General features: G+C 40.8%; 1 protein-coding gene across 2 annotated transcripts in view; it reads left to right on the forward strand.

Annotated features, from left to right (window-relative positions):
• Positions 1-25,796, forward strand: part of PLXDC2 (plexin domain containing 2) — a 578,876-nt gene that overhangs the window by 264,548 nt on the left and 288,532 nt on the right. For both annotated transcript variants that reach the window (XM_056519248.1, XM_056519249.1), the window contains exon 3: positions 21,799-21,945. In XM_056519248.1, coding sequence (XP_056375223.1) covers positions 21,799-21,945 — 147 coding nt within the window. The remainder of the gene's footprint in view (positions 1-21,798; positions 21,946-25,796) is intronic.

Consider the following 25,796-nt stretch of genomic DNA (forward strand, 5'->3'; position numbering starts at 1 on the left):
TAAATAAAAAAAATAAAAAATGTTCGTAATTACGAATATATAGTGCTATATTCGCGAATATTCGCGAATTCGCGAATATGCGATATTCGCGAATAAAATTCGTATTGCGAATATTCGCGAGCAACACTAATCCAAAGTGTATTATTTTTTTTTTACAGAAATATTGCCATGAGGCAAAAAATATTTGACCTGTAATAACAATTGAGGTGATTTATGAAGATCTGAAGTCTGTAGACTATATTCACACATTGCATCTTTACTGCATTTAATCACACTTTTTACAGCATTTTTGCTGTTTCTGCTGCCATTTTCTAAAATTGCTGTAAAAATGTAACACTTTTACAGTGATTTGCATCATTGCAGTACAATTTTTGCAGTCATTTTCACTTAAAAAAAATATGCAGCAAGTAACACTCTGGCCCTCATTTACTATTGCAAACATGACATGTTTTGTCGGGTTGTGCGCCAGATTCTGTCGCATTGCGCCAGAAATTCTGTCTGCGCCAGAATGTGCGCCAGAATTTGCGCCAGAATTGAAAAAACCCCGACTAACTCTCCATTTTGATAAGAAAACCCGAAAAAGGGGCGTGGTCGCCTGTAAAAGGGGGCATGGTCTCCGAAAAGGGGCGTGTTCTGACATTTTCACAAAAAAACAACATATTTACTAAGGTTTCCACATAAAATGTGGTGGATTTGAGCTGAGGAAAACCCTACAGATCAGAGCATGTGTAAAAAAAAGCAAAGTGTAGGGAAAGTGGAAAATGTAGGGAAACCTTAGTAAATACCATGGAAAATAAATTTTGGGGAAATAAAACCCACAAAGAAACCTACACTCCACTCTTAGTAAATGAGGGCCAATGTGTGTCCACAGCCTCAGGGGCAGTATATATCTGCTATATATCCTGATTCCATAGGGATAGCGGCAGTATACAGATAGCGCTGGTGGGGGTGGTGGATAACTAATATATAACCTGATCCCATAGAGGTAGCAGCAGTGTACAGATTGTGCTGGTTGGGAGGTGTATAACTACTATATATCCTGATCTCATAGAGATAGCAGCAGTAGACGGATAGGTCATTGTTCTCACTTTAGTAAGAGATAGCAGGAGCAATTTGATGATGTCCTCATGTAGTAGACAGGAAGTCAGCTGACCCAGGACTGACTTCCTGTTGACATAATAATCATTTAACTTTCAGAGGATCATAGTGGTGATCACATGACCAAATTACGGTAATAAAACACAAAGATACAGCTGCGCTGGAATAAAACAAATGGCCCTGTATGAATATTGATTAATCTGATTAATTTATATACTTTTTAGTGTGTGCACCTTGTGTGTTGTTTGTCATAAGGATTTTTCAGGATGCAGTGCCCTTTTGGGTGTCCCTCCTGGAGGTCCAGGAGAGGTGTGTTGGGCCATCAGGTTTCTTACCTCCTTGTAACTTCAGGTCCCTGCTTCGGCAAGGTTGCCACTTTGATGGCTCTTTGGGTTGGTGTCTGGGGGTTAGCTGAGAGCATCATCGGTCCTTCCTGAGCTTCGGTGAAGGTGGCCTCTCTATTTTTGGAGAAGGGCATGCAGTAGACTGCATCCTTGTGCACTATATGTGTGACACGTTTGCACAGCATGCCACACAGTTTTCCAGTCTCTTGAAGCCCCAGAAATCATAGACTGCACTCATCTCTGCACTCTGCACTCATCACAGCGCTGTCATGCCCTCTCCCTCCCCTCTCACTCTTCTCTAAGCCCGTAATAAATCTTCTTTCACCTGCCTACCCCATCCACTCTCTCTGCACCGGCACTGATCTCAGAAATTATTCTCTGCACCTGTCCGCCGGACAGTTAAATCATGTTTTACCTTGATGTTGGTCCGGTGGTAGGATGTTTGAAACTCCTGGGCAATCTTCTCACATTGAGAGTAACATGATCAGGAGATCTAACAGAAGTCCCCTAAACTTGAGTCAGACTTCTAGTACTATCATGGTAAATTATGTTTTTACTGTCCAGGCTCAGCTGTTTTACTCGCGGGCTGCGGCGATTGTCTGTATTGGGACATCCCTAAACTCTACTATACATTTATTTGACATAAAAAAAAAATGTGTACCATGTTTAACCGCAATCTCTCAAGCTGTTTGGAAATTGTGCTGGAACATACACACAAACACTCATAGGTTGATTTCTGAAGATAGATAAAAAGATAGATACAGTGGGGCAAAAAAGTATTTTGTCAGCCACCTATTGTGCAAGTTCTCCCACTTAAAAAGTGGAGAGAGGCCAGTAATTTTTATCATTGGTAAAACCTCAACTATGAGAGACATAACCTAGTGAATGATCTGCAGAGAGCTGGAACCAAAGTAACAAAGTAACAAAATCAGTAACACACTACGCCGAAACATGCAGTGCCAGACATGGACTCAAAACATGCAGTGACAGACATGGACTCAAAACATGCATTGCCAGATATGTCCCCCTGCTTAAGCCAGTACATGTCTGGGCCCGTCTGAAGTTTGCTAAAGAGCATTTGAATGATCTAGAAGAGGATTAGGAGAATGTCATATGGTCAGAAGTAGAACATTTTGGTAAAAACTCAACTTGTCGTGTTTGGCAGAAGAAAGAATGCTGAGTTGCATCCAAAGAACACCATACCTACTGTGAAGCATGGGGTGGTGGTGGGGGGGGGGGGGTGCATCATGCTTCAGGGCTATTTTCTGCAAAGGCACCAAAACAACTGATCCTTGTAAAGGAAAGAATGAATGGGGCCATGTACCGTGAGATTTTGAGTGAAAACCTCCTTTCATCAGCAAGGGCATTGAAGATGAAACATGGCTGTGTTTTTCAGCATGACAATGATCCCAAATACACCACCCGGGCATTTCAAGGTCCTGGAGTGGCCTAGCCAGTCTCCAGATCTCAACCCCATAGAAAACCTTTGGAGGTAGTTGAAAATCCGTGTTGCCCAGCGACAGTCCCAAAACATCACTGCTCTAGAGGAGATCTGCATGGAGGAATGGGCCAAAATACCAGCAACAGTGTGAAAACCTTGTGAAGACTTACAGAAAATGTTTGACCTCTATCATTGCCAACAAAGGGTATATAACAAAGTATTGAGATAAACTTTTGTTATTGACCAAATACTTATTTTCCACCATAATTTGAAAATAAATTCTTTAAAAATCAGACAATGTGATTTTATGGATTTTTTTTTACTCATTATGTCTCTTATAGTTGAGGTATACCTATGATTAAAATTACAGGCCTCTCTCATCTTTTTAAGTGAGAGAACTTGCACAATTTGTGGCTGACTAAATACTGTTTTGCCCCACTGTATATAGATAGATAGATAGATATAATGTACTCACTTTGTATACTATGTTTATACTATGTACTTACTGTTAATACTATTTGCTCAATATGTACTCAATATTTTATATTATTTGTGCTATATCCATTCATTGTTTCTTGACTGTATGTATCTTTTCCTTCTGGCAGCATTTACTATCTGTTGGGGTTTTATGTTTTATTTTTTTTATTTCAAATTATTCTAATAAATTCTCATAAAGCCTATAACATCATAACATTCAGATGTTTAAAACAAATACTGATGCAAATAAGTAAAGCACCTTGGATTGCCCGGTACGAATCCCACCCTCCCTCCCTACTTTAATATAAAATTGAGATCTTAACTTTTTCCCATTCTGTGTAAATTGCTGGTCACCGCACTGTGAAAATACATTTGCAGGTTCAGTACATCTGATCCCAGAGAAGCCAGGCTGTCAGATCCAATGGTTAATATAAATATTAATCCCCATTTTCGGAGGATGACATAGTAATAGGGAATGTTAGCGAAAGTATTGAAAATGCATATGACAAGGTAAAAAGAAAAGTTACAGAAAATAAATAGTATATATATATATATATATATATATATATATATATATATATATATATATGGAAGAAATGCTCTGAGATTTGCCAGTAAATAGGACTTTTGGAATGTACTTTGGAACTAGTACCTGAAAATGTACAACATTAAAGGGGTATTTCCTCTCTGCCTGACCACAGTGCTCTCTGCTGACACCTCTGTCCATTTTAGGAACTGTCCGTAGTAGAAGCAAATCCCCATAGCAAACCTCTCCTGCTCCAGACAATGCCTAAAATGGACAGAGGTGTCAGCAGAGAGCACTGTGGTCAGGCAAAAAGGAAATTAAAAAAGGAAAGAACTTCCTGTGGATCATAACAGCAGCTGATAAGTACTGGAAAGATTAAGATTTTTTAATAGAAGTAATTTACAAATATGTTTAACTTTCTGGTACCAGTTGATTAAAAAAAAAGGTTTTCCAGTGGATTACCCCTTTAAGAAGAAAAAAATATCACTTTAAAATAAACATATTTACTGGATCTGTAAAAAATACAAAGCTTTCTAGTTTTTTTCCATTTTTTGTATGCTGTATAATGTCTAGGCTTCGGTGATGTTCAACTGGGAATCACCTACAGCAGTGGTCTCCAAACTTTGGATAGAACAGGAAGTGTCGACCTATTATTAGGCTCAGTAGCCAGAATAAAAGCTGCAAGATTTCAGAATTCTTACTTCTCAAAAAAATAAAGGGAACACTTAAACAACACAATGTAACTCCAAGTCAATGACATTTCTGTGAAATCACACTGTCCACTCAGGAAGCAACACTGATTGATAATCAATTTCACATGCTGTTGTGCAAATGGAACAGACAAAAGGTGGAAATTATAGGAAATTAGCAAGACACCCCCAATAAAGGAGTGATTCTGCAGTTATTGACAAAAGACCATTTCTCAGTTCCTATGCTTTCTGGTTGATGTTTTGGTCACTTTTGAATGCTGGAGGTGCTTTCACTCTAGTGGTAGCATGAGACGGAGTCTACAACCCACATAAGTGGCTCAGGTAGTGCAGCTCATCCAGGATGGCACATCAATGCGAGAATGTGGCAACAACGGTTTGCTGTGTCTGTCAGTGTAGTATCCAGAGCATGAAGGTGCTACCAGGAGACAGGCCAATACATCAGGAGACGTAGAGGAGGCAGTAGAAGGGCAACCACCCAGCAGCAGGACTGCTACCTCCGCCTTTGTGCAAGGAGGAGCAGGAGGAGCACTGCCAGGGCCCTGCAAAATGACCTTCAGCAGGCCACAAATGTGCATGTGTCCACTCAAATGGCATGAGGGCCCGATGTCCACAAGTGGGAGTTGTGCTTACAGCTCAACACTGTGCAGGATGTTTGGCATTTGCCAGAGAACACCAAGATAAGCAAATTCGCCACTGGTGCCCTGTGCTCTTCACAGATGAAAGCAGGTTCACATTGAGCACATGTGACAGACGTGACAGAGTCTGGAGACGCCGTGGAGAACGTTCTGCTGCCTGCAACATTCTCCAGCATGACCGATTTGGAGGTGGTTCAGACATGGTGTGGGGTGGCATTTATTTGGGGGGCCGCACAGCCCTCCATGTGCTTGCCAGAAGTAGCCTGACTGCCATTAGGTACTGAGATCCTCAGACCCCTTGTGAGACCATATGCTGGTGCGGTTGGCCCTGGGTTCCTCCTAATGCAAGACAATGCTAGACCTCATGTGGCTGGAGTGTGTCAGCAGTTCCTGCAAGAGGTAGGCATTGATGCTATGGCGCGCCCGTTCCCCAGACCTGAATCCGATTGAGCACATCTGGGACATCATGTCTCGCTCCATCCACCATTGCCCCAAAGACTGTCCAGGAGTTTGATGGATGCTTTAGTCCAGGTCTGGGAGGACATCCCTCATTAGACCACCACCTCATCAGGAGCATGCCCAGGAATTGTAGGGAGGTCATACGGGCACATGGAGGCCACACACATTACTGAGCCCCATTTTGACTTGTTTTAAGGACAATACATCAATGTTTGATCAGCCTGTAGTGTGGTTTTCCACTTTGATTTTGAGTGTAACTCCATATCCAGACCTCCATTGGTTGATAAATTTGATTCCCATTGATAATTTTTGTGTGATTTTGTTGTCAGCACATTCAACTATGTAAAGATGAAAGTATGTCATACAATTAGTTCATTCATTCAGATGTAGGATGTGTTTTCTTAGTGTTCCCTTTATTTTTTGAGCTATATATATATATATATATATATATATATATATATATATATATATATATATAGACAAAGAATAAGTCAGCCAGCACTTTAGTTGATACCAAACTATTATATGGACCTGGCCTGTAGTGTTGAGCGGCATAGGCCATATTCGAATTCGCGAATATTCGCGAATATATGGACGAATATTCGTCATATATTCGCGAATATTCGCATATTCGTTATATTCTCGTTTTATTTTCGCATCTGCGAACATTCCCGTATGCGAAAAATTAACATATGTGAATATCAACATATACAAAATTCGCATATGCGAAAATTAGCATATGCGAAAATTAGCATATTCGAATTTTCGCATATGCGATTTTTCGCACGCCAGTCTCACACAGTAGTATTAGAGCCTTCTTTACACCACACAAGCTGGAAGCAGAGAGGGGTGATCACTGTGATGTGTACTGTGGAAAAAAAAAAAAAAAAAAAAAAAAACGAATATTCGTAATTACGAATATATAGCGCTATATTCGCGAAATTCGCGAATTTGCGAATATGCGATATTCGCGAATAATATTCGAATTGCGAATATTCGTGAGCAACACTACTGGCCTGCAGGTGCACGCTACTAGGCTAGATATACAGCAACAGAAGAATGCAGCAGCACACTGCCAGCACAAGGATATAGGGGAAACATGAATATGCAGTTAAAACATGGAGAGCTATACAGTTATGGTGTAATAGATGCAAATGTGAAACTATGAAATAGTGAGGACCGCCGGCGGAGACAAATTTGCGAGCTAAGTGCCTCACTATCTCATAGTTTCACATTTGCATCTATTACACCATAGCTGTATAGCTCTTCATGTTTTATCTGCATATTCATGTTTCCCCTATATCCTTGTGCTGGCAGTGTGCTGCTGCATTCTTCTGTTGCTGTATATCTAGCCTAGTAGCTTGCACCTGTAGGCCAGGTCCATATAATAGTTTGGTATCAACTAAAGTGCTGGCTGACTTATTCTTTGTCTGTATTGCACATACGGGGGAGTGGCTACCTCCATGTTGGCCTTGCACCCCACCCACCTCTATCAGGTGTGTATATAAGGTGTCTTGGATGTTCCAGACCCTGCCATGCTTACTGAACTGTTCAAACAGAGGCATATTCACAGTGTAGGGTCCTTCCCAATGAGGCCACCTTATCGCGGTGGGACGGTCCAAGCTATTTGACCGCCGGCGGAGACAAATTTGCAAGCTAAGTGCCTCACTATTTCATAGTTTCACATTTGCATCTATTACACCATAGCTGTATAGCTCTCCATGTTTTATCTGCATGTTCATGTTTCACCTATATCCTTGTGCTGGCAGTGTGCTGCTGCATTCTTCTGTTGCTATATATATATATAGAGTCATGGCCGTAAATGTTGGCATCTCTGAAATTTTCAAAGAAAATGAAGTATTTCTCACGGATAAGGATTGCAATAACACATGTTTTGCTATACACATGTTTATTCCCTTTGTGTTTATTGGAATTAAACAAAAAAAGGGAGGGAAAAAAGCTAATTGGACATAATGTCACACCAAACTCCAAAAATGGGCTGGACAAAATTATTGGCACCATTAACTTAATATTTGGTTGCACACCCTTTGGAAAAAATAACTGAAATCAGTCGCTTCCTATAACCATCAATAAGCTTCTTACACCTCTCAGCCGGAATGTTCGACCACTCTTCCTTTGCAAACTGCTTCAGGTCTTTCTTATTGGAAGTCGCCTTTTCCCAACAGCAATTTTAAGATCTCTGCACAGGTGTTCAATGGGATTTAGATCTGGACTCATTGCTGGCCACTTCAGAACTCTCCAGGGCTTTGTTGCCATCCATTTCTGGGTGCTTTTTGACGTATGTTTGGGGTCATTGTCCTGCTGGAAGACCCAAGATCTCGGACGCAAACCCAGCTTTCTGACAGTAGGCCTCATTCCGTTTTCGGTAAACAGTAGAATCATGTGCTTTACCAAAAAGCTCTATCTTAGTCTGTCCACAAGACATTTTCCCCGAAGGATTTTGGCTTACTCAAGTTCATTTTGGCAAAATGTAGTTTTGCTTTTTTATGTCTCTGTGTCAGCAGTGGGGTCCTCCTGTGTCTCCTGCCATAGCGTTTCATTTCATTTAAATGTTGAAGGATAGTTCGCACTGACACTGATGCTCCCTAAGCCTGCAGGGCAGCTTGAATATCTTTGGAACTTATTTGGGGCTGCTTTTCCACCATCCGGACTATCCTGCATTGACACATTTCATCAATTTTTCTCTTCCGTCCACACCCAGGGAGATTAGCTACAGTGCCATGGGTTGCAAACTTTTTGATAAAGTTGCACACTGTGGACAAAGGCAAATCTAGATCTCTGGAGATGGACTTGTAACCTTGAGATTGTTGATATTTTTCCACAATTTTGGTTCTCAAGTCCTCAGACAGTTCTCTTCTCCTCTTTCTGTGTCCATGCTTAGTTTGGCACACATAGACACACAATGCAAAGACTAAGTGAACTCCTCACCTTTTTATCTGCTTTCAGGTGGGCTTTCATATTGCCCACACCTGTTACTTCCCCTTAGGTGAGTTTAAAGGAGCATCACATGCTTGAAACAATCTTATTTTTCCTCAATTTTGAAATGGTGCCAATAATTTTGTCCAGCCGATTTTTGGAGTTTGGTGTGACATTATGTTAAAGGGGTTTTCCAGGAAAAAACTTTGTTTTATATATATATATATATCTCAACTGTCTCCAGAAAGTTAATCAGATTTGTAAATTACTTCTATTAAAAAATCTTAATCTTTTCAGTACTTATGAGCTTCTAAAGTTAAGGTTGTTCTTTTCTGTCTAAGTGCTCTCTGATGACACGTGTTTCGGGAACCGCCCAGTTTAGAAGAAGTTTGCTATGGGGATTTGCTTCTAAACTGGGCCGTTCCCGAGACAAGTGTCATCAGAGAGCACTTAGACAGAAAAGAACAACCTTAACTTCAGAAGCTCATAAGTACTGAAAGGATTAAGATTTTTTAATAGAAGTAATTTACAAATCTGTTTTACTTTCTGGAGCCAGTTGAAATAATTTGAACCGTGGTCTCCAAACTGTGGACCTCCAGCTGTGGCAAAACTACAACTTCCAGCATTCCCGGACAGTCAACTGATTATCATAATGAATTTCCCACCCATTTGATTCCCTGAATTGTCAGCCAAACTATAAACCCTCATATCTTAGGAACAGAAGAGCACATCAGGAAACCTTAAAAGGAGTGGGACCAGGGCAGCCTAAGTTATTTTATGATAATGCAATGATAATATTATCTCCTATCCATAGCTGATCTTGGGGTGCCTACTGCTGCTGGGACCCGACTAATCTTGAGAACAGGGACAAAATTGTGCACGACCAGCTCTCCATTCATTCTCTGTAGGGCCACCTGAGATTGCCAACTTCAGCAGCACTAAGCAATGCTCAGCAGCCCCTTAGAGAATGAATGGAGTACCAATCTGTACCATCTATCTTTAGTTTTGGGAATTGAAGGGTGCACAATTTTACTTTTCCTCTTAGGGGGCAAAAATGCTAGATGTACCTCTTGTGGTATTGAGTCCAAAGTGACAATTACTTGATCCAGCTCTATACAGGGAGAGCACTTAGGTTCATTCCCCACTGAGAACTGAGCAGTTGTGACCACCTTATTGACAGTCTAGACATCTACTATCCATAGCTGATCTCGGGGTACCTACTGCTGCTGGGACCCCCACAATCTTGAGAATGGAGACAAAATGATACAAGACCAGGGCTCCATTCATTCTTTGTAAGGCCACCAAACATTGCCAAGTTAAGCAGCTATCAACAATATTCAGCAGCCCCATACAGAATGAATGAAGTGAGGGGACCAATCTGTACAATCTCATCTTTAGTTTTGGAAATTAGAGGGGTGCACAATTTCACTTTTAGTCTTAGGGTTTAAAAAGGCTAAACACACCGCTTGAGGTATTGAGTTCAAAGTGACAATTACGTGATCCCCCACTCAACAGGGAGAGCACATAGGTTTATTCCCCACTGAGAGAGAAGTTGTGACCATATTGACAGTATAGACATTGTTAAATTGTCAAGGGGCAATCATCGATTATCTCAATGGGGCATAAGCCTAAGTGCTCTCCCAATTGAGGGCCAGTCTAGACCTTCACTAGCCTGAATGTGTGGAATGGCAGTGGTGATCCTTTGGTGATGGTGGTTGACGTTGGAAGAAGCCACATGTCTTCATTAAGATGTATCTTTCCCTTCCATTCTCCTACAGTATATTTGTTGGATGTTTCAGTATCTAGTTGGATCTAGGGATTTGGATCCCCCTTAATGTTAAAATATATAATAACACCTTTCTAAACACTTTGTATACTTGCAACAAAACACAATCCATCAACTCATATTCAGCATCAATATATATGGACGTATGAAACATCTGAAGGAGATTCTTCAAAATGGGGGTTGTTGGAGTCATCTCCATAGAAAATGGTCAAAGCTTTTATTGAGCTTCTACTTTATTATGATCTTTCTCAGGATAGCACCGGCTATAATAATTGGATCATTCTTCAATCTGACACATGTATTGATCACTGAAAGTCCAGGAATATGACTCCATTCAAAATACACAAAAATAAAATATCCTGGAAACCGTGTTCCTGGCGGGAGATTACATTGTATTTCAGCCCAGGGTCATCGGATATTTTGTAAACAAATGGAGCAGCATTGAAAACCTGTTACTTGTATGATTTATATTGGAAATAATTCTCTACAGTGGGAACCATATATTATTAACAAAGCTTTAACAAGATTTCTGTTGACATTAATAGATGTTGAATACAGGAAAAGGATGTCATTGTTTTTACTTTTCTTTTTAGTTTGCTGTTGTTTTTTAAAGGGGATGTGTACCTAGTTACAAAGTGGGGTTGGAATTTATAGAGAAGATCTGATGGGATAAGGAAGCTTAGGCTTTAAAAGGGTACTCCGGAGTACACCAAATGTTTTCAAATCTACTGGTGCCAGAAAGGTAAACAGATTTGTAAATTACTTCTGTTTAAAAATCTTAATCCTTCCAGTACTTATCATCTGCTGAGAAAATTGTGTAGTCTGGCCACAGTGCTCTCTGCTGACACCTCTGTCCATGTAAGAACTGTCTGGAGCAAGAGAGGTTTGCTATGGGGATTTTCTCCTGCTCTGAACAGTTCCTGACACAGACAGAGGTAGCAGCAGAGATCACTGATGTCAGACTGGAAAGAACTACACAGCTTCCTCTGGAGCATACAGCAGCTGATACGTAATGGAAGTATTAAGATTATTAAATAGAAGTAATTTACAAATCTGTTTAACTTTCTGGTACCAGTTGATTTGAAAACATTTGTTTTCCACCAGAGTACTCCTTTAACATCTGCCCTCTCCTTCCTGAAATCAAATGATAGTCAAACTTCTATAAAGTTACATATTGGGATCTCAGGGATCTTTGCTATATGGGCAGTGTTTACTCATATCTATATCCATACCTACACAATGATTCTATGGACTTCTATGGACATAATGTGAACTGTGCATTGCGGTTTATAGACTTTCTTTACAATTGTAAAATGCCTAACTAAACACACATAGACTACAAAGCTAAGAGATCTCTGATTAGGGACCGAATTGATAATACAAGTATATGAAATACATTTGTTAAAAAAAAAAAAAATGGAGTTTAAAAATAGAATCCTGAAATCTTGCAATTTTCATTCTGGCCACTAAGCCTAATAATAGGCTGTCACAGGAGTGTGGATGACATTAATCTAAAACAACTCATAAAAAGCGTGGGGTCAAAAAAAAAAATTCTTGTGATATTCGGACTGAAACAGATTTCTGACCATTGGATTTGCTACCTCTATTGGAATTGCTCCATCTCTGTGTAATCCTTGTAGAGCTGTAGCTACTCTTCATGCTGCCATATGGTGCTTCTATATAGTACCTCACTACAGAGTATCTCCCCTAGAAGCAATCAATTACATTTGTAATTTGCATAGAACCCAACAAAAAAATATAAAGTTTGGAAGTTATGCCAAGCTGTAATATGCCCATGTGTACGAGGCCTTACGGAAGACACTAATGAAAAGACAAAGCCACTTAATCGAATCATATGAAATATTAATAGGTTGGTTTCTCTGTTAACAGACAATCCCGATGTCCATTACTTTGCCCTCGTAGTAAGTAATTCTTGGAAGTAATTAACCCTTCATTGTAAATTATTCAGAACACAATCCCGGACGTCCTTCTTATATGCGGTTACTAAGCCCGAGATAATCCCCCGATGTACACTCTGCTGTATTTATACTGGAACCGTTTTTGCCTTCAAACAGCGTTAAGCGTTACCAGCGCGGAGGAACGATAAAAAAATATACATTAAGATAAAAGACTCACGAAGGGGCTATGATATTTGTCGTCTTTTTTGAAGGTTAATTAAAACATAAAGAAACATTCATAAGCTGAGTCTTAAGCCGATATTTACCGTAGAAGTTGCTTACGTTGTTCTCTCAATTTACATCGATTTCATGGGTTGCGGTCATCAAATGTTAAAAGTAACTTTTCCCACTAGAATGTTTCCATAGAAGATATACTAATCGCGTTTTTTCGGTGTTCTGCGGTGTAAATGTCAGTAGTATCAGAAAAGCGGGCTTCATTATAATATTTTATAGGAAAACAGAAGTATAAAACATATCCTTTCAAGCCTAGGTTTCCAAACTGCGGACCTCAAGCTGAAGACTGGTGTAAGACTCACGGCTGCAAGCAGTACACTCACAGAGGTAGTGGATCCGCTGGACCTGTGTGGCAGATAACATGGGCCGTGTCAGGGTATCAGAAAAGCGGGCTTCATTATAATATTTTATAGGAAAACAGAAGTATAAAACATATCCTTTCAAGCCTAGGTTTCCAAACTGCGGACCTCAAGCTGAAGACTGGTGTAAGACTCACGGCTGCAAGCAGTACACTCACAGAGGTAGTGGATCCGCTGGACCTGTGTGGCAGATAACATGGGCCGTGTCAGGCAGAGGGGTCTAAGGTGCCGCTGGTTTTCACCAAAGCCCGCTGCAAAGCGGGATGGCTTTTTTGCGTCAGGTGGCACACAGGTTGGCGGCTGAGGTGATGTGAGGCACAGGAGGAATAGCCAAGACGTGGTCTGGATAGCAGGAGGTCTTGACTGGCGGCACAGGAGCGCAGTCAGGAGCGTAGCAGGAGGTCTAAAGGCAGGCCACAAGGAGCAAGGTCAGGTGACGGAATGAAAGGGTCTGGAACACAGCAAGGCTAAACAAACTAATGCTTTCTCTAGGGCACTGGGTCAACAAAGATCTAGCAGGGAGTTATGGGAGGTGCAGATATTTATAAAAAAAACGGTGCAGGTGCAAAACATAATTACGGGCGCACTAGCCCTTTAAATCAGAGAGCTCCGGCGCGCGCGTGCCCTAGGAGGCGGGGGCACACGTGCTGAGGGAGGACAGAGGAAGGAGAAGCGCATGGGGGTGCGAGACGGGCTGGAACTCGCATGCGGGGCATCCCGCGATGCGAATCCCGGCCGCCGGCTGGAGAAGTGAGAGGGAGGATGTGCTCACAGCCAGCGTGTCTGGCCAGAGCGCAGGATGTAACAACCGAATTTAAGTTATAATGCTTTTACGCAGTGGTCTCCAAACTGTAGACCTCTAGCTGTTTCAGAACTACAACTTCCAGCATATACTATTTTCCTCCATAGTGTCTCAGTTGTACAATTCAAACAATGTTAATTTCAACCAGATATGAAAATCTTATGATATTCGTGGTAATGCTCGTATATGAATGCTTGAACTTAATTTGTGGAAGACACGGCTTTAAAACGGCAATGTGAATACAGGCAATAGGCAAAGGGAAAAGTTTAGCCAGCTCACCGCTTTAAGTAGTCCGATCTCCGAGCACCCATCAGAATAGTTGGAAGCAGGGATAGAAGCCGAACCGGTTCCTCAGTATTGCATGAACACAGGTGAAGCAAAAGGTGTCCAGTTCCCCAAAAAACTATTAAAATTTTTTACTTTAATAGTCCATATTAAAAACACCCAATGTGAGTATAAAAACCCAATATGCCGACGCGTTTCGGACCATAAGGTCCTTAATCATGGCAATGAAGGAAAATGCATAAAGACCTTATATACCTTATGCTCAAAACACATGCTTGCTGGGAACCTCCCATACACCGTCTGGAAGTCGGAGTCTGTCCTCACTTCCTGGGAGGGACCAATACGGCCAGGTAGATTAACCCTTTAATGCCAAGAAACATAGAATAAAGACACCAGGACTATATTCCCTTTGTCTATCTCTGTTTTTTATCCAATAAATTCCCGCACTAACTCAATGGATATCTTTTATCTAAGTCTGCTGCATACAGCTCTGACAATCTGTCTAAAAAATAAATAGTTGCCCTACAAGAATTGACAAATAATAACGAGATCATAATGGGGGGGGGGGGACTGATAAAGGGGCAGCAATGGTTGTTCTTGATAGGCTATTGTATAGAAAATTGGTTACTGAAATGCTTAATGAGGTATAGATGTATAGATGCATCAGTACGGATCCGGTTGACTGTATTGAAAAGAAACTTGACATGCTGCTTACGCAGGGTGCCAGTTTGGGTATTATTTCCAAGCAGCAACAGGAATTTATGTCTCCATCTTATCCAGAATTCCCAGTGTTCCACACATTGCCCAAAATACATAAAAATGTTTTTCCACCTCCGCTACGACCTATCGTAGCTGGAATAGGGGCCGTGCTGGAAAGACTGGGCTCATGGATAGACACCTTGTTGCAGCCTCTGGCTGTTCGAACATTAGGTTATGTTAAGGATACTAAATCCCTGCTGAGTGCTATGGGCAATATGAAATGGAAAGATGGTTGTGCATGGATATCTTGCGACATGGTATCATTACATTCATATATCCCGCATGCAGTAGCACTTATAGCAATGGAATATCACAATAAGAAATATAGTCGGTATGATGATGTTTTATGTCAATTTATTCTAGAAGTGTTATATTTTTTGTTATTCACAATTATTTCCATTTTGACAGTCATTTCTATATCCAGGACTCAGGTTGCCCTATGAACGTGAAGCTCTCGCCTATGTTGGCAAATTTGTATTTGGCTTACTGGGAGGAGTGTCATCTATATTCTGCCAGAAATCCATTCTCATCCTATATAGGATGGTATGGCAGCTATATGGATTACCTCCTCCTAGTTTGGCCTGTTAAGGACTTTCTAACTTACATTAATGATAATGCAATGAACCTCAAGTTCACCCTGGAATGGGGAGGTGAATGCGTTAATTTTGCAACATTACATGGAGATAGAAAGGAGGGTTGCATTCGTACAAGGTTATATTGGAAGCCAACATCTAGCAATAGCATCTTATCTGCCACCAGCTGTCACCCTAAGCATGTAACACGCAATCTCCCAGTAGGAAAATTCGTCAGGGCCAAAAGGGCCTCTTCTGATGTCACTGCATATGATGAATCCTGCCGTGATATCAAGGAAAGGTTGATGCAAAGGGGTTATAGTGTAAATACCCTGAATAGAGCAAAAATTATTGTGGCTTGTAAGGATCGCGACCTCTATTTTTGTTCTGATGCTGTCAAAGTACGTGGGAGCAATGCAAGTAGGAATATGCAAGGTTCAAACTATCCGGTGACTTTTTCCACTCCTTACAGTGTGCAAATTGCAGAGATCAAAAATATTTTACAAAAACATTTACCTTTATTATATGATAATGATGACATCTGTAAGGTTTTAAATGATGGCGTTAGATTAGTAGCTAAGAAAGGTAGATCCTCATAAGGAAGGCTGTCTAATAGCTATTTCAGAAGTGATAACCGCAACGAATGTTGGTTGAACAAGCAAAGTAAACAAGCACAAGTGTTCATGCCCAAAGACTCATCAGAAAACAGTATTTGTGACAGTCACATTTACCCCGGACATACCCTACAAGGGTATCAGCAGAAGAACACCGTGTCCTCAGCTTATCATAAGGCATTGTCCAATATAGACATCTCCTTTAGGCCTCACTTAGTTTTCATTTTGTGGCTCTTTTTTCACGCACTTGGCTTTTCTTCACTTTTATTTTTTGACTACATATTCAAGGAATAATAAAGCACAATGTCACAATGTTTCTTTCCTTCAGCAGGACAGAAAGGACGTTCTGTCTCCTGCCTATTGTTTGTGATACAATTGTCACTATGCCCGGTGTTCCATCCAGATCCAGCCAATTCTGTTGGTTCCAACCTTTTCATGCAATGTTTCCTGACACCACAGTCTGTGCGGCTCAGAATTCGATTTCATGTGCCAGAATTCACCGTAATAGGTTAATGAGAACGTGTAGAGAACATTGTGAGGAGTGGGCTCAATGTGAAGAAGGCTAATTCTATTTCTTTGTTAATGGTAATCGATGTTTGTTCATGTGGCCGCTTTACAGATCTATTTATTTTTCTTTCAGACTAGAAAAGTTTGATCTTAGTTCTTTAGTTAGAGTAAATTAAAGGGTTACTCCACCCACAGACATCTTATCCCCTATCCAAAGGATCAAGGATAAGATGTCCCGGGGGTCCTGCCGTTGGGACACCCTGCGATCTCCGTTCAGCACCCAGCATTCTAAACAGTATGTTTAGAATGCTGGGTTTCCGCGCTCGGCTGTAACACCCCCTCCCATAGACATGAATGAAGGAGGCGTGGCATGAAACCATGAGGGGGCGCGGTGTGACTCATGTCTCTGGTCGCGGAAACCCAGCGTTCACTATATACTGTTTAGAATACCGGTTGCTGTACGGGTGCTGCACAGAGATCGCGGTGGGTCCCAGCAAGGGGATTCCCGGGATAAGATGTCTGTGGGCAGAATGCCTCTATAAAACATCATATGTGAATTTCTATGATAATTCTCCAGCTTCAGCATGATATAACATACATTGTGCAAAACTAAGTCAATGGCCAAAGGCAGTGTCACCACCCAAGGCACTGAACTTTTGTCTAGAGCCTGGACTCCTGAGTAGAAGGTTCCCTCAGTCTGATCATAACTTGAACTACATGTTTTGAATATAACAGAAGAGTTCAACTTTTTTTCTTCACATGACAAAAGAACAAATACTTGATGGGATCTGTTAGGACACATTGTTCCTTGTTGTGCCCCTTAAAAGAATGTCCTATAAGGCATAACAGATGGAAGTTATTCGATGGGGCACAACGTCCGTTTGAAAGAGGCTTTATTCCTTTATTTTATGAAGGTCAAAACATGATGTCATGGCCTTTTTAAAATAAATTTTGTTAGCATTGCAGATGCTCTAAAATACCTTTCTCCCAATGAACATTAATGGGGTGTCCAGTGAAGGGACAACCTGTGTATGGTGTCAGAAAGTACAATAAAGCAACTTACTAATATAATGTTATCAGCCATAATGCACATATTTCTTAATATCAGCTGAGCTCTCCCCCTTGTTGCTGTGACATCACGTCACATTCAGAGCTCCCATTCCTGCTCCCCCCTACCCTCCTATCTGATTAGGAAAGGACCAGTAATGAGAAGAGGAAGCTCATATTACTACTGTTCATTAGATATTGGGGCAGCAGGAAGGCTTTATCAGTCAGGCTAGGTTTCCACACAGTTTTTTTCGGGTGTTTTTTTTTTTTTTTGGGGGGGGGGGGGGGGGGGGGAATTGCCACTGCGGTTTTTAAACCAAAGTCAAAAGTGCATTCAAAAGGAATGTACTTCTCCTTCTTACTGGGTCTCCTTCTTACTTTGGCTCAAAAACTGCAGTCCCAGTTTAAAAAAAAAAAAAAAATCTAATGAGCAGTAATATGAGTTCCCCTTCTTCACATAAATGGTCTTGTCCTGAGCAAACAGGAAGTGAGGGAGGAGCAAGGATGGGCAGTCCATCCAGTACAAGCCAAACAGCTCAGCTGATTTTGAAGTATGGATAATAACATTATCTTAGTAAGTTGCTTTATTATACTTTTTGACACCATGCCCAGGTTTATTTCTCCCACTAGACAATCCTTTCAAGAATTGTTTTGACCACAATGATTTTTTTCATTTTGGTTTGGTGCTTAGGGATGTGACATCCCAGGCCAGTTCTGCCTCTCAGTGGGTGATTGGATCAGTGGGCACAGCTTGGACCTGAGCTCTGTGATACCAGTGGCAATGTGGGAAAAAGGTAAGTGTGTTGTTGTTTTTTATGCATATACATGAGCATACATATTAACAAGTATGCTGTCAAGACAACCCCTTTAACTATCCACATTCAGCTACTTGGCGCTAAACCATACCCTTCTATTAACATGGCAATACAGCGCTGAAGCATCACAGTGCACATACCCTCATCGCCATCAGGCTCTTTCTATGCCAAATAAAACATTATCTTCGTGAATAATTTCTTAATGTTCCTGGGGGTGGTGTGGGGGGAGAGGAATTTTTGAATGTCTGCTGTTACTGAAAATTCTTTGCAAATGGCCCTGACATCATCCTTCGACCTTCATAAAATAAATGAACAGACCTTGACATTGAAAAATGGCTTCTGCCGAGCACGGAGGCTGAAGGTGTCAGTCTGTTGTGTACTTCCAGCCTTACTCTTTCTCGTTCAATTATAACTTTATAACTATGTAATTATGATTTTCATGGGTCACATAATGCATTGCATCAGCTTACTGAGTACAGAAGTTATTTGTTTTTACTACTTCTTTGTCATTACTCTGCCAAGTGACCTCACTAGAAATTGGGCATAGAATGGCATTATATACACCAAAATGTGTTAGGAGGCATTTGAGAATATTAAATAGTTTCTGGGCAAAAATCCAGCTCTCAAAATCCATGATTTTGCAATATATTTTGTCTTCTGTGAAAACACATTTTAGCTTGGATGTAGTCCTATAATTGTCATCTACTAACTTACCTAAAGTTGATACTTCCATTTCAGAGTGGGGTTCTACCATAACATCTGCTTTTAATTACTCTACGTCTATAGTAATTGGTTTCCCCCTTGCTACGCTCCCCCTTCTCCATTTGGTGTCAGTCACTGCACTGACACCTCCCCCCTCTGCCAGCCACTGCACTGACACCTCCCCCCTCTGCCAGCCACTGCACTGACACCTCCCCCCTCTGCCAGCCACTGCACTGTTTGCCCATTCACTACAGAATATGTACTTAAAAATAAAAAACTCTCCCCAGTGCTGCACCTCCCCACATTTTCTCACCTCTGTCTGTTGATCGGGCTCTAGACTTGGTCAATAATCTATTATTAAAGGGGTATTCCTGCCAAAGAAGGGGATATGATGTCTGATCGTGGGGGAGCCTACTGCTAGGACCCACCCCACGATCTCCCTGCAGCATCCGGATTATATGACGGGCTGCTGCTTCAGTCTCGGAAACCATTGTGTTTCTGGGACTGGAGGTGTCACGTTGTGTCACACCGCCTCGTGACATCACGCCCCCTACATTCATGTCTATGGGAAGGGGTGTGACGGCCATCATGTCCCTTCCCATAGACATGAATGGAGGGGGACTTTTCATGGGGCACTTTTCCAGTTGCCAGTCATCTAGTGTGTATAGGGACCAATAGAGGGAAAGATGAGATCTTTTGTTTTTAATGTGCCTCCATACTGTTGTCCTGAAAGGAGATATATAGTCAGAGTACTGCCAACTATATAACATGTATGACCAGCCTTAAAGAGGTTGTCCATGACTGGAAAAATGCTTTTTCTTTTTTGCAAAAACAGCACCACTCCTGTCCACAGATTTTGTGTAGGACCAGTCCCAATCCCTTCAATGGATGAGAGCTGCAATACCAGACACAACCTGCGGACAAGAGTAGTGCTGTTTTTGCAAAAAAAGAAGCAGCATTCTTCTAATACTGGACAACCCCTTTAAGGTACCAATACACGCAATAGCTGTCATCGGAACCTTTGGTTAGACAACACTTACACTATCTCTCCTGTATCTCTATTGAGTGTTCCTGTTTTTTTTTTAATGAAAAGAAGAGAGGTAAGCCGCTGGTAGTGGTTTATCACTCGGAGAGCAAAAGGATCAGATTGGTGAAATCCAACATGCCCTGTACTTCTATTGAGCGGAATAGTTTTTTCTAATATGTAGGGGGACCTTTACAGACAAGATTAGGATTCGCCTCCCTACCTCACACACATGCATACTGTTTACTAAAAAAACAAACATGTTTGGATGTCCGATTCTCATCTCTATGTTACTGTGCATATCTATCTATCTATGATGGACCATAGCCTTTTGTAGCCAAAGGAGTGGTGGTCACATCAACATGATCATTTTCCACCATTGGTCAAGGTCTGGGTTTGCACCACAATCAACAATCATTCTTTTAGCCATCTCCTGAGGACCGTATATGCCATTTAGTTTGGTCTAATGTTAGTCCCAAAAATGGATTGTCTTCTGCTAGGCTTTTGACGCAACTGTTGCATTAATTTATTGTTGTGCCAGATCACAGGCCTACCTACAAATCCTATGGTAATGTAAAGGGCCAATCTGATCCTGGTATTGTGGGTCTAAGCAAAATAGAATAAGACCTTGTGCCAATGACAAGAAATTTTGAGAATAGAGCCTCAATTCATGAGTGCAGGAGTTTGTGGATCTCTAAGGCTAGGTTCACACTACGGAATTTCTGACCGGAATTCCTTTCACAAATTTTGTTGCAGCAGAATCCTCTTGCTGGCAGTGGGATTCCGCTGCACACTCAGGATTTCAGTGGCAGGACGTGTTCAATCTTCGGGCGGTATCTGCTCAGCAGACATTGACGTCTATGGGGGAGGCAATGTCCATGTGGTCCTAGTGCCGACTGATTCAGTCAGCACTTTCCGCACCCAGAAACTCCAGACAGAATTTTTCTGTCTGGAGCGTTGTAAGTGTGAACCTATCCTAAGAGAATGCCTATTAGTTCTAAGCAGTTAACCTAGAAAAAGTTGATTTTTTTAAATTGTACTATTCAATTAATCTATACTTATTTATGTCATTTTTGACCTTGTATAAATAAAAGTGCCGCTAATATGTTTGATTTTGTTAGCATTCACCGAACATATTTTAAGAATTTCAGGTGCTTAATTCATTGTTGATTTGCTCTGCTAAAGCCTCTCGCACTATGTCTTACAGACATATTGTTTAATAGGTTAATTGCTGTAAAATCCGTATTCTCATATATCTGTATAAACTAATTAATCTGAAGAAGATTATCCATGAAACAATTAATGAAGTTTTTTTTGCCAGTTATCTTTTCAGAAGTAGTAATAATAAATAAATTGTCGTGACCTCAATGAAGGGGATATTTAGTAAAGTGATAGCGAAATTCATTGTGGTACCTCACATAATTCCATCAGTCAGGGTTATCATCTTAATATTAGAAAATAATTAAGTGATAAGAGATCAAATTTGAATACAGCAACTGAGAGTCAATGAGCTGAATATCTAATGTTCGCTGAATACACAAAGGCAGTGCCGATTCTGTGTCAATGGTGAAAACTTTTGTTTTACACAGAATTATTTTCGTTTTTATTTATGCATTCAGAAATAAAGATAGTTTTTTTTACAGTATAAAATATTGTTGATCTTCTAGGAAAATTATTTTATTATAATTTATCTTTTCTGTGTTACAGGAAGATATGGATCACAAGTATTATACGTCTAGAATGTTTGGACCATTGGATTCAGCCAGTCGGGATTTATGGGTCAACATCGATCAAATGGAAAAGGAAAAAGTAAAGATTCACGGAATTCTATCAAATACTCATCGGCAAGCAGCTGTAAGTTATTGTAATATAGGTCTTAGTACAGGTTGCCCACTGAACCAATACATGCCTAGTTATTGCTTACCTGCCTGTCCCAGTTCTGAAGCAACCAAACACCTTTTTATTTTGGGAGTCCTAGCCTTTACTTTCTTGTTGAGCAGTTGCTCATTACTTCAATTCCCAGAATGCATTGCTTTCTCTCAGCTCTTTATCACAGTTGTCCCATCCTTCTAACTCCAATCCAACTGCACTCCCGCCAGTTCCCTGCCAAAAGTTGTTGCAAAACATCTAATTTCACCACAGGCTGTCAATAAGGTTGCAAAACCTAATATTCCTTTCCTGTCTGCTCCTCTGCCTCTGGCATTGTTCATCACAAAGCAGCACGCTGTAATCAGACCTCATTCTCCCGAAATGTCTTAATAAAGTATATGACAGAGAGATGGTGATGTAGCTGTAGGAGTTGGTCAAAAGGGATGAGATCCCTCAGGGCACAGGGGGTAGTGCTAGAGCTTAGTGAGGAGATCCAACACACCTCCTGAGAGATTAGAGGATGACGTGTTGTCTCAGGGGAGAGCGGTGCCTGGGGGCTGCTGAGATGACACCACACTGAAAATGAAAGGACTATAAGACCTCCTGTCTTGGGTGAATCATTCCAGCGGAATCAGCTCAGAAATTCCTTGCCATCTATTGAAACTGGCACATTTCTGAGTGGTCCTAGTGCTGGCTTGTTTTAGCTGCGCCAAATTTTTATCTTGGAATATCTTCGGGTGGAGATTTTGTAGTATCAGTGAGCCCTAATAGTAAAGGATTGCATGTGGGCCGTGCCATAAACTCTTACTTGTATATATATTATTTATGTTGTAAAATGAGTATTTTAGCATCAGGCTTGTCCATGAGTCATGGACAAGAGATGACTCATGGACAAGGCTGCATGAGCCTCCCACCAATCACCTCCCACCACCACAAGGAAGGGACACACCCCCTTCCCCTAATAGAATCGCTAACACTGTGAGCTAATAAAAATAGGTATTTTTTATAATAAATATAGGTGATAGAGGCATAAAAATTAGATGTACATGGTCAGAATTAGTTACTGAGTAACATATTATTATTATTTTGTAAGATCTGACAGGCACGCTTTAAAGACTTTCTCCATAGAAAATAAGAGTTTTGACCATACACACACTGTAACCAGTTCATTTGGAGGAACCATTATCCTGCACTTTTTGTATTGGTGCAGGTCCCAGGGGTCAGACCTCTTTGATCCACTAGTCATCCCTTATCCACTGACCAGGAGATAACATTCTGAAATGAGAGAGAGACCACCAGTTAGTCTTCTTTGTCAGTATTCTACATGGACCTACCAAATATGTGGTATGATAGGATGTGGTATGATGGCTCACCAGTTCCTACGGCCTTTGTGCTGCAACTTGTTCAGGGTTCGTCCGACTCTTTTTTTTGCACGTAACGGACACTAAACGAGTTTTAGCACCATTGACACCTTTGGGTCCCAATGGATCCCATTTACTATAATGGGGTGCATCGGGTGTCCGGTATTTTACAGGAGTTGAACAGAGTAAAAAATAGGACATAGGACCAACGAAATTCCTTTTACCGCAGCACAGCGGCCATGTGAATAGGCGCTTACTTCTATATCCCTTAAGGATGATGCCAACCCCTAGACTATATTCACACAGCAGAATTTCTGCCTGGATTTCCGCACTGAAATACCCATGGAATTTCTGCATGCTTTTAAAGTCAATTCACTTCAATGGGATTCCGCAGTCGGCATTCTGCAAAAATATAAGTCATGTCTTATATTTTTGCGGAATTTGGCTTGAATTCGGCCAAAGTAATGCGGCCACGGAATTCCCAAATCTATGCGGAATTTCTGTTGTGTGAACATAGCATAAGGCAATGTACACTCAGTGGAATATCTGCAGTTACAAAAAAATGATGGCAGAATTCTGGCAAAATTGTGGCGGAATTTCTTTGTGCTCAAAACACAGAATTCTGCTGAAATTCAAAGCCTCATTGAGTTTAACGGGATTCCACCACCAGTTCTGCAAAATTTAAAGGCATTCATCAGGATCCCTTTAAACATAATGGAGAGATTTATCAAAACCTGTGGAAATGTTGACCAGTTGCCCATAGCAATCAATCAGATCGCTTCTTTCATTTTTAAGAGGCCTTTAAAAAAAAAAAATGAAAAAAGCGATCTGATTGGTTGCTATGGGCAAATGGTCAGCTTTTCCTCAGTACAGGTTTTGATATAGCTCTCCCAATGTGCTTTAAAGGGGTACTCTTTTTTTAAATCAACTGGTGCCAGAAAGTTAAACAGTTTTGTAAATTACTTCTATTTAAAAATCTTAATCTTTCCAGTACTTATCAACTGCTGTATGCTTCACAGGAAGTCATTTTCTTTTTGAATTTATTTTCTGTCTGACCACAGTGCTCTCTGTTGACACCTCTGTCTATGTCAGGAACTGTCCAGAGCAGGAGCAAATCCCCATAGCAAACCTATCCTGCTCTGGACAGTTCCAGACACAGACAGAGGTGTCAGCAGAGAGCACTGTGGTCAGATAAAGGAAATCAAAAAGAAAATAACTTTCTGTGGAGCATACAGCAGCTGATAAGTACTGTAAGGATTAAGATTTTTATATAGAATTAATTTACAAATCTGTTTAACTTTCTGGCACCAGTTGATTTAAAAAATATTTACATTTCGGTGGAATTTCTGCCATGTGAACATAGCTTAACCCCTTAAGGACCAAAGACATACCAGTACGTCCTGAGTCCTTTCCCTTTTTATAATGCGGGGCCACGACACGGGCCAGTCCCGGCCTCTAACAACGGCCGGGACCCGTGGCTAATAGCGCGCAACAGTGTAAATAAAAATAAACATTTGTGGTATCGCCGCGTGCGGAAATGTCCAACTTATAAAAATATATCGTTAATTAAACTGCACGGTCAATGGCGTACGTGCAAAAAAATTCCAAAGTCCAAAATAGTGTATTTTTGGTCACTTTTTATCTCATGAAAAAATGAATAAAAAGTGATCAACAAGTCCGATCAAAACAAAAAGGTAACCGCTAAAAACTTCAGATCACGGAGCAAAACCATACCGCCCCATACACAGTAAAATAAAAAAGTTATAGGGGTCAGAAGATGACAATTTTAAACGTATACATTTTCCTGCATGTAGTTATGATTTTTTCCAGAAGTAGGACAAATCAAACCGATATAAGTAGGGTATCATTTTAATCGTATGGACCTACAGAATAAAGATAAGGTGTCATTTTTACCGAAAAATTTACTGCGTAGAAACAGAAGCCCCCAAAAGTTACAAAATGGCGTTTTTTTTTTCAATTTTGTCTCACATTGATTTTTTTTTCCATTTCGCCGTATATTTTTGGGTAAAATGACTGATGTCACTGCAAAGTAGAATTAGTGGCGCAAAAAATAAGCCATACTATGGATTTTTAGGTGCAAAATTCAAAGGGTTATGATTTTTTAAAGGTAAGGAGGAAAAAACAAAAGTGCAAAAGCGGAAAAAACCCCGGTCCTTAAGGGGTTAATAATGCTTTCCCTGCAGTACAGGTCCAGTGTTTCATATATTATACTGTACACCCATTACATGTTATGCGGTTTCTATGAATCAGCAGTGATCTCTTTAGATTCCATTACCACTTACTCAACGCTCGGAGTATAAAAATTGTGTTTTCTGCAACGGAAAATAAAATAGCAGCTCGATGTGAAGTCTTAATGTACAGAAATAAACTTAATGAGACTTAGAATAGTAACAGTTTCTAAAAGGCAAGCTGTGTGAAATAGCCTGGTTCGAGCTGTGTGAAATAGCCTGGTTC

Source organism: Hyla sarda, chromosome 5 (genome assembly GCF_029499605.1).
Source record: "Hyla sarda isolate aHylSar1 chromosome 5, aHylSar1.hap1, whole genome shotgun sequence".
NCBI classification, from domain to species: Eukaryota; Metazoa; Chordata; class Amphibia; order Anura; family Hylidae; genus Hyla; species Hyla sarda.